Source organism: Cyprinodon variegatus, unplaced genomic scaffold (assembly GCF_000732505.1).
Source record: "Cyprinodon variegatus isolate N-32 unplaced genomic scaffold, C_variegatus-1.0 Scaffold104, whole genome shotgun sequence".
Lineage (NCBI taxonomy): Eukaryota > Metazoa > Chordata > Actinopteri > Cyprinodontiformes > Cyprinodontidae > Cyprinodon > Cyprinodon variegatus.
In genome coordinates this window covers 1,506,213-1,516,563 of record NW_015150557.1, presented here as the reverse complement: position 1 = coordinate 1,516,563, position 10,351 = coordinate 1,506,213, and the positions used below count along the sequence as shown (strand labels likewise).

The following is a 10,351-nucleotide window of genomic DNA, read 5'->3' as shown; positions in this document are numbered from 1 at the left end:
ATGGAGCAAAACTTGAAGGCTGCAGCAGTGTTTGGTAAATTGCTGCTCATGAGGGTGTTTTTTTGTTTTGTTTTTTGTTCAAGGTTGGAGCTGGGAGGTTATCTCGGTTAAAATGAACACCATCTGTTTGTTTATCTACTTAGAGAGACATCTGTCGAGACCGATAAAGACAATAAAAATGGGTTTATTCTTATTTTTTAATCAGGTTTTTGTAAGGGGTATAATCTCTGCTGGAAAAACAAAAAATAAGTGGAGGAAATTTAGTCTACAACCACAGTGTAACTAGTTATTATGGGGCCAATTAGTTTAAATCATGTCTACCTACCGGTACATTAGATTGTGACATGTGATCTGTGTGTCACTGTTTTTGAATTGAAAAACTGATTATTGAAATAGTCGATAAAATTTCAATTATCTAAAATAGGCTGCATCCAAATGATGTTTTGAAACTTGCCTGCTTAAAATGTTTCTGTATTTGATGGACGTATTTTCCATGCGTGTCCAGATACACCAAAAAGCCTTACGTGACCTTTTCTTCCTGGTCTCATAACTGTGGGAGACTGTTAGAAGATGGATAATAGAATTAAATTCAATTATGCCAATTTCATTTTGATGTCTGTGGATTATTTCATATGTGTGTGTGTGTTTTTTTCAGCTGTTCTAACAGGTTTATTGAATAAAGTCGGGAGCATCACATCTTATCAATAAGAAAATAGATCTAAAAACTTAGAGTTGAAAGCATTAAATAATTTTTAAAAAGTTTGTTTTTACCTCAACCTGCTACCAACAGAAATAAAGGGATTCTCTATCGGGCAATTGCATTGACATCAGATTTAGATCATTTATATCAGGGGTCACCAACCTATTTTTAGGCTGAGGGCAACTGAGTCATAGGAAGGGCTTCCAATACTCACCCATGAAATGCAAGGATAAGCCTTCACCTAAACATCATACATTACAAAAATGTTTTTTATTGTTTCTTTTTATATTTTATTTTAGACAATGTCCTTTCTTAATCTCTAAAAATTATTAAGAAAAGGAGCAACGGAATAAAATAAAATTTCAGGCTTAACATACTGGCAAGTTGTTCTATTTTCAGAAGACTGAAGGCACTTCATATGGTCCTTGAGGGCCCCTTAGTGCCCATGGGCACCACGTTGGTGACCCCTGATTAATATAATGTGTGTATCTTGAACAGCAAAAAAAACTTGCATCTTTGGGCTGGAGGTAGTTTCAATTATTTTCAAAGGAATTGCTTTTAATTTCGAAATGATCACTTGATGTTTTTGCAGCTCCAAGTACATTTCTGTTAAAGAGGTTTATATTTAAAAAAGCTCAAACTGAGGTTGACTCCCTGCTTGGCTTAATCTATTTCATTCCAGATCATTCCCTGCAAAATTAGTACATACATTTCACTTCTCAGACAACCTTTAGACAAATTTTTAGATTTCACCCTGGCTAAGATGGGTAAGATATAGGTTATTTCCGTGCATACTTTTACTGTTTTTATGAGCCAAATATGCAGTCAGGAATGGCATTTGCAATTAATTAAAATACCTTTTGAAACAATTTGAGACTGACATCATAGAGATGGTGCTGGTTTGAAGTAAAGAGGCTTGATCATGTGGCTATTTTCTGGAGTTACATTAATCTGATACTATTTAAAGAAGAGTAGCTGTCCTTTTATTTTAAAACTTCAATTAGCTTCCAAATGCTAGCAAAAACTTTAATAGCAAACACAAATTTACTGACAATAGTTGTTGCATCATGTTAAAAGGTAAGAGACACTGGGAACAAAATTATGACCACAAAGAAAGGCTAAGATTGGTGTAAATGTAGGATATAATGTCTAACCAATGGGATATAATAGTAACAACTTAAGTGATTTATTGCTGGAAATAGCAAATATTTCATAGAACATACAATACTGCGGTCAGTACTTAAATAATAGATCAGCTCTCTACAATGCTGTCGATATGACTGAGAACTGTGTTGTCCTGCTGTTGCAAGGTGAGTGTATGATTGCAGAGTTATAAAGGGAGCCGAGCTGCAGAAGGAGCCAGCACTGAAGGAGAAATGTTTTAACCGCTGTAAACCGAGGTAAGCCTGAGTGATATATTTCAGAAACACATTGGACTGCCGTGGTTTGAGTTTTTTTTTTGTCATCTATGTTTGTAACACAATGACTTGTACAGAATCTACATTAAGATAGTGTGCATTGATTGTGCGTGTCTGTACAGTATGTCTCTTAGGGATCCGCCATACGAACCTCCGTCTGTCTCTGAGCTACAGGAGTTCTTACTGGCAGACAGGCGACCAACTGGTCATGTCAATCAAGTCTGGCCTAATGTTTACATAGGCAACGAGTAGGTTGACACCCATCAACACATAACCATGTGTGTACAGAGATGTCACACATCTTTACTGCAAGGGTGAACTTGTGATCATGTTTCAGGGTGGCTGCTCGCGACAAAGGAGCTCTCCATAGTCTGGGCATTACACACATTGTCAATGCTGCTCATGGTCCTCCAAGTCCCAGCGACAGTCCCTGCTTTTATGTCAACACTGGCCAACGTTTCTACAGAGATATGACGGTGGATTATTATGGGGTGGAGGCTGATGATGCAACAGATTTCATTCTCAGTCCTTATTTCTATCCAACAGCGCGATACATCAGAGCTGCTCTGGCCATGGGAGGCAAGTCAGCCTGACCCATTTGACTTTCTTATAATGCTTTGAAAAGTGTGCTATTCTAGGCTGCAGGAAACACTATGACCTATACACACTATTTTAGAATCAAGGTCAGACTACTGTCGGTGTTAGTTTCTTACCAAACAGCCTTCAAATCAATGAATGGTTGCAAATCCTGAAACTAATACTGCACTAAAGTAATGCTTGCAAATAGATTTTTTTCAAAAATGCTTATTTTTATTCTTTAGCCTCAGCTTTAGTTTAAAATGTTATTGACAAAGATTAAAAAAATAATCTCACTGAGCAAAAGTATATGGCAAGGCAAGTTTATTTGTATTGCCTAAATAAAAACCCCCAATGATTGTCATGTTATAAGTCACTCCTACACAATAATTAGTGCTATTTAGAGCTGGAAAGAACTCAAAAGTACTCGAGTAAAAATACGGCTGTAAAGTTGCAGTTAACTCTTTATGTAAAATCTTAATTAGATAATGGTAAAAATTTGACTTTGAGTTAAGGTTACTAAGTTAAGAAAGCTTTTCTCATGTATTTCATAAAGAGAAAATGTGGTACTGGTCTCTAAATGTTTACAATTAAACAAGAAGTTCTCTAAAAAAAAATACAGCTCAAAACTAAAACATAACAACCAGTTTATTTATATGGTGCTTATTTACAACCCCTGTTATAAAGGTACTTTATATAAGACATAACTCTTTATCATTATTATATGTTGGGCTATGTGGTTTGGTTGCTGTTTAAACCATTGTGTAATAATTAAATGGGCCATTTTAACTAAAGGTACAAGATAAGTTTTTTCTACTAAAGGCTAAATGATGCCCCACTATGTTGGGATTTGATTAACTCCACTGATTGATCCCTGCAATTGCCTCTTTTATTTGTTTGTTTACATTTTACTTAGTTGTTATTTTTAGTTAGTAAATGTAACTGAGTAAAGTACCTAGTTAAGTAAAAGTATAAACTCAGCTTTGGTTTAGCTAGTTAAAAAAGGAAAGAAAGTACAGATAATTTGCACTGAATTACGTTGAGTAAATGTAAGGAGATATTTTTCACCTCCGGTTCTATGTGGAACAAAGAGTTGGGATCAACCCCTCAAAAACAAAAACTTTAAAGTACATATGAGTAAATCATAGAGAAGTAGTTTCATAATTTAAGAACTGATGAGCAGCAGAAAAAGGGAAGAATATGAAGCTGATTTCAAGGGATCAAAAAGACAGCAGGAGAAATTAAAACTAGAGACGGAAGGAGAAAAGAGGAAAGATTAACAGAAAACAATAAGCTTAACATAATTTCATTTTTTAAAGTTTTTAGCATAATACTGACAAATATGAGCAAGAATGAAGGATAAATATTTTAAATGCTCATGGTAAATTGGTATGTTGCTTGTACTTGTACAGCACTTGATAAAATCTAAGGACTGCAAAGTGCTTTACACTACAGCCGGTCATTCACCCATACATAAACACATTCACACAGTGACGTGTGTGTTGCAGATTTTCTTTTGTAACATTCTTTATAAACTGCAGATTATATATATAAATCGTGTCTCCATTGGGCATTACCCACAGCTAAACATATTTAATTCAAGGTTTTGAAATGCCAGTTTACATTAGAAAGCTAAACTTAAGCAAAGATAGTTTAGAGGTATGCAACATTATGCAATGTTATTACTAGATGCTTTTATATTTTACATTATTTACATTATTTCTCAAACAGATTTCTTTGTTTTCAAGCAGTTAAACTGTAAAGATTATCACAGTTTCATTTTGACAAACCAACCATTTATGAAGGGCATTTCTATACTTTTTAGATCCACTGTATTTGCTGTTTAAGTGGTGTATATATACAGGCTGAAGGTAATTCATAAAACCTGTGTCCTAGGAAAGGTTTTCGTACACTGCCTGATGGGAGTGAGCCGCTCTGCCACCCTAGTGTTGGCCTTCCTGATGATTGTTGAGGATCTGCGGCTGCAGGAGGCGGTGGCTGCAGTAAGGCAGCACAGAGACATCTGTCCCAACGCTGGCTTCCTGATGCAGCTTCGGTGCCTCGACATGAGCCTAGAGAGGGAGAGGAGAAGCAAAAGACAGACCCAAGCACTGTAAAGTCACAATCTTTCACAAATCAAGAAATTAGCACAAACCTGATTAGACACCAGGGCAGACAGTCATTTGTGTCGCTGCAGAGGTTATTCAGCCAAGCAGGGGGAAACACCATCTCTGACTGAGCTGAGGGAAATTCTCTGGACCAACAGGAAGTCTGTCGGGTCTATCAATGAAGTGTGGCCAAAACTCTACGTTGGGGATGAGTGAGTAGATAAGTCCTCTGTATCACCCCACAATGTGGTGAAGAGATTTACTGAAATGTTTGTGAACAAAAAAGTCTTTTAAATATCTGCATGGGCGATTCTAGAGGTGAGCCAACAGGGGCCAGTTTCCCTGTAGAACCAGTCCTGGCCCCTGTACTAAACACATAAAATACAAAAATCTAAATGTAACAATTTGCAGTTAGATTAGGATGATTTAGGGTTTAAAAAAGAAAAGAAAAACAACTATAATCTCATTAAGAGTGCATACTATTAAATTATTTAGTTTAAAGACAATTATTATAAAATATTTTAATATGTGCTGACAAAGGAGACCGTAACTGATTAGTCCCTTTACAATTTACTTACTTTATTTACTAATGATAGAAATGACAGAAAAAAAAGGTTTGTGGCTCATTTAACAGCCAAAAAAAATTAAGTCAGATTTTTTTAGATTATCCGTTTGTCCTCAGTCCCCATGAACCCCACTCCCGTCTAGATCCGCCGCTGTGAGTCTAAAATGAAAAAAATTAATTAATAAATTGATATTGACATAATGCTAAGTTTAACTAAGTTCATCGTTGTCTTTTGTCATATTATTACTTTAGTTTTTACCATACTGAGATACTTTTATGTTAAATTCTAAATATTTAATTATACATATTTTTCATTTTTATCATTATTCTTACAAACTCCATTTCCATGACTCAGAACTTCTATCTTTTAATGGAGAAGTAACAAAATTTTAATCTAAACATGACGCTTCAATAAAGAGGAAACTACTTTGTTGAGATACATTTTTTGTGATCTTTTTACTTAGTAAACAAAGTGAAAACAAAAAACATGGCGTTTCACCTGTTATCATTTGCAAAAGCAATCTTGTACATCCAAATCAAACACATCCATTAATTGAGGGTAGATTTTTAAATTGTTTTTTTCTTTTGCACGAGCAGTTCTGCTCTTCTTTTTAGTATCTTCCATCAGGGCAATAGAGTTCAACACTTTCTATGTGACTTGTATCTTAAGGTCTGTAGCTCGAGATAAAGCCAGACTATCATCTCTGGGTGTGACCCACGTCCTGAATGCTGCAGCAGGTCAACACCGCATCAACACCGGTCAGGCGTTTTACACCGACATTCAAGTGGTGTACCATGGTGTTGAAGCTCCAGACCATCCAGAGTTCAATCTCCGGCCTTTTTTCAACTCTGCAGCACAGTTCATAGACAGCGCTCTGAAGGAAAATGGTTAGTGAAGCCCTGCATGAGCAAAAGATGGTTATGGATTTCAGTCATAAGTCCACATAAAAGAAATCACACCAAAAGAAATAAACTGCAAAACATGTAGAAATGCCCAATACTGGTCATTGATTATTACTGTTACTTTTTTTAAATATAAAGGTACAACTATAGAGGTGATGATAATTTAGACAGTGGTTTAAACTCGAAATATAATCTCTCATCTTTAACCTCTCAAAACCCACCCACCGTTTTAAAGAACTTACAAATTATAACTCAGAATGCATGGAAATTACACTGCTAAAATGTTTACCAATATAGACATGTTAGAGATCGTTGGAAAGCTTAGATTCTCCACATTTCAACCAACTAGTTCATTTTATGGACATAGCTAGCACCAAAGCGCAATTAACACAGATATAGCAGCATGTCAAAATGTAGCATGACAAAACTGCCACAACAAGCAAGCATGTCTTTATAACTGCTGTTCAAAAAAGACCTATTATTTTCGAGAATAAAAAAACAATTTTGAGTCTTGTTTGAATTGATGCAGCTTGGGCTTGATGCAGCTAGGGTGTTTTACTCACCCAATTTTCATGTATATATTCTGAAACTAGGTGCTTTCAAATAATGTACCACACATGTAATTTGGGCTTACAGTTCCTAAGTTATTTGCTTTTCCATTTGGGTATGCAAAATAGGCGAGAATATCCCAAAATGAGGTGGATATTAAGAGGTTAATGTAAAGAAGTTTAATCCAAATATCTTTAGTGTAGATTAGCTCTGTAGTTGTACAAATACTGCTATTGTTGTCAAGCTGCACTGAAATACTGAAAGGCAGAGTAACATTGCATTAATCTTACAACGATGTCAAATTTTAATTTTATATGGCAATTTGGTAGATTTAACATGTGGATTTATAAAACAAATAATGTGTATATTAATGGTTTAGTATTTAGCTTTTTATTTGAACTCTCACAGTTACTACTAGTGCCCTGGTAAGGATGTGTTTGTACGGGGGGTTATGTGCAACCTAATATTTAAAGTCACAAAACATATCATTTTGTGTGATTCTTAACAGTATTATCTAGTATTACTGATTGCACTAAATTAAGTGTCTTTCAGGGAAAGTTCTTGTTCACTGCGCTATGGGTGTGAGCCGCTCTGGCACCTTGGTTCTGGCCTACCTGATGATCCATCAGGGCCTGACATTAATGGAGGCCATCCTCTCTGTAAGACTGTGCCGAGACATTGGACCCAACTCTGGATTTCTGGAGCAGCTGAGGCAGCTGGAGCTGAACCTACGTAGAGAGAGGACACAGATCGCTGAGGACAGTAGTAAAACAGAAAAGGCTGTTTCTCTGTAAAACTTCTTTACTGGATTTTTCTGTCTCTCTTTTGACAAACTTGTTTTGTGTGATTTCTAAGTTTGTAAACCTGTTTACAAAGATTTTCTGAACCTTTTACCCAAATCTGATTACAGATGCTTGAGTTGACTGTTGTTTTTTTTTTTTTTTTAATTAATATAGGACCTGATTAGTTGTTTCTATGCAAAAAATCATAACCCTTCTGATTTAAGAAATTTGACATACTAAAAGACTTGAACATTCAAGAAGAAAGCAAAAAATCATTTGCATGCTTGGATTATGTGTGGGTGGGTGTGTTATGTCTTTCAGATCAGGTTCTATAGCCCAGCTGTCTAAAAATACAATCTCCCACAGTCTTGGGGGCGGTAACCACTCTAGATCCATGTCACTGGCTTAAGACTTTCAGTGTTGCTAGATATTGATACTCACACTCAGTTTTTACACGTTTATCTGTCCCTAAGTGCCCTGCTTAGTGACAGATTTACATAAGGTGAGTAATTCATTTATGTCTCCTTTTTTTTGGTAAATATTCTATGCAGCCTTTTAATCTGGATGCACACACTTTAGCTTTCCTTGTCATCAATGCTGCAATCATAGCTATATATATTTTTGTACGTTTCTTGAGGTATTTGGCACAAGTTCTCAGTTGAAAATAACTAAAGACTTTGCCTGAGTAATTCAAACACATTAATATGCTTCTGTGTAAATCATGTGTCAGTGGGATGCACAAAATTTTATATAGGAGAGGCAGAATAAAGGGGGGTAATGGTAAGAAGTAGATGACACACTTTTCAGATTTAGATTTGTCAAAACAGCTCAAATAAATGCATATCGCTTTCATTTTTTCTACGTCTTTGAAAAAGAACAGGTTCCTAATCAATGACAAGGTTTCTAAAAGTGTTAATACTGACAAGAGCACTGGATGCTAATCACTGTGAAGGTAAATGGGTATGGAGCTTGGCAGCAGCAGATGGGGCTGGAGGAACAGGATTGGAAGACAAAAGTTTAGAATAAGCTCAACCTTTCTAAATGATTTCAATAACTACAGAGTCAAGCACCAACTGCTTCATTGAGATCAGCAGATGTAGGGAACTGAAAACAGCCGCCCATCAGACACCGCTTCTGTATACTGTGTATTTATTGATCTCACATTGGAGTAATTTACCTCTGCATTGGAGGATGTACCTGTGCATTTAACCAATTCCAAGATGTATCAAGATGTACATGAATAAAGGTCAGAGATCATGAATTTTTGCTTCTTTCAGGCAGAAGGGTATCACTGAGGAAGTGAACTATCAAGGATGTTTGTTAAATTTGTGCCGATGGGTTTCATTTTGATTTTTTTTATCATCTTTAAATATAACCCTTAATTGGATATTTCAAATATGTGCATAACCTTTCTTTTTAACAGGGATTTGTGATGGTTTTTTTTGTTTGTTTTTTAAGAATAAATGATCAAAAATGACCACCTGTGTAGTGAAATCCAGAACAAAGAATCCGTATGCAGCAGTGCAGGTAGACCCAGACAGTGACTACATCACACCAGGAACATTAGACCTGGAGCAGCTCTTATGGACCGGCACCACAGCTCAGTATACTCATGTCAATCAGGTCTGGCCAAGAATTTACATCGGAGATGAGTGAGTTATCACTGCTTCATATTTATGAATGCACTTGTGCAATAACTGTTTGTGCTGAAAGCTGCTCATTGGATGTCTTTAATTAAAACAGGAAAACCGCTCTTGAGCGGCCTGGGCTCAGGGACCTGGGTATCACTCATGTCCTAAATGCAGCAGAAGGCAAGTGGAACAATGTCCTGACCGGTGCTAATTACTACAGTGACCTGAACATCCAGTACTTTGGTGTGGAAGCTGATGACAAACCCTCCTTCAACATCTCCCAGTACTTCTTCTCAGCATCAGAGTTTATCTGTGAGGCCCTTCGCCAGTCACAGAGTGAGTTCTGGAGCAGAACTTGATCAACCAGGTTTTTCTTGTCAATAACGGATGCATATCTATAAGCTTAGACTGATAAAGGTGCTTTCAGTTTTCGTGATTCCACCTATTTTGTTTTTCAGATAAGGTGCTGGTTCATTGCGTGATGGGACGAAGCCGATCAGCCACGCTGGTGTTGGCGTACCTGATGATGAAGCACAACTTAACTGTAGTGCAAGCGATTGAGCATGTGCGGCAGCATCGCTGCATCCTGCCTAATCACGGCTTCCTGAGACAACTCAGAGCCCTGGACATCACACTGCAAGAGGACAAGCTGAGACGCAAAAGAGAAATGGAAGACCAAGAATGCAAAACAGAAACATGATGTACAGTACCTCTGTTCTTTACTTGTTTTGATATAGCATGATTTGAATACAAATGTAAATTTTTCTCATTATTATATTGTCATTGCCTTCTTCTTCTAAGCATGTTGCAAGAATTTCTGTTTATTTTTCAATCCCATATTTAAATAGACTTTATTTATTTATTTTGGTGAAGAATATGCAATACTTAATGCATGTTTTTTTGTGATATATTTGGTACTATATCGCTTTATTTTAAATATGCGTACAATAAATAGGTTTGGGTGGTTACCTGGGCCATCCTGTTGCTGAGACCTCCTAACATTTGTCCTGCACTCTCCTCTGTAACCCTGTCAGAGTCATTGAAATGCATTTTCAGTTTAACTGCCTCCAAGTTTGAGTCTATTGTGGATTTGCTGTAATCTGAGGATCAAAATGACAA

At 36.5% G+C, this 10,351-nt stretch overlaps 2 protein-coding genes across 2 annotated transcripts; both read left to right on the top strand.

Moving 5' to 3' along the window:
* The first annotated feature begins 2,038 nt into the window (after positions 1–2,038).
* LOC107084559 (dual specificity phosphatase DUPD1-like) lies at positions 2,039–7,592 on the top strand. The gene is made up of 7 exons (XM_015374460.1): positions 2,039–2,100; positions 2,241–2,366; positions 2,456–2,697; positions 4,591–4,807; positions 4,892–5,014; positions 6,038–6,255; positions 7,362–7,592. Exons 2-7 carry the CDS (start codon positions 2,242–2,244, stop codon positions 7,553–7,555), a joined length of 1,119 nt encoding a protein of 372 aa, XP_015229946.1. The 5' UTR covers positions 2,039–2,100; position 2,241; the 3' UTR covers positions 7,556–7,592.
* A 201-nt stretch (positions 7,593–7,793) lies between these two features.
* On the top strand, positions 7,794–10,140 carry LOC107084560 (dual specificity phosphatase DUPD1-like). Its single transcript, XM_015374461.1, has 4 exons — positions 7,794–8,103; positions 9,060–9,253; positions 9,345–9,568; positions 9,691–10,140. Exons 2-4 carry the CDS (start codon positions 9,075–9,077, stop codon positions 9,930–9,932), a joined length of 645 nt encoding a protein of 214 aa, XP_015229947.1. The 5' UTR covers positions 7,794–8,103; positions 9,060–9,074; the 3' UTR covers positions 9,933–10,140.
* The last annotated feature ends 211 nt before the right edge of the window (positions 10,141–10,351 follow it).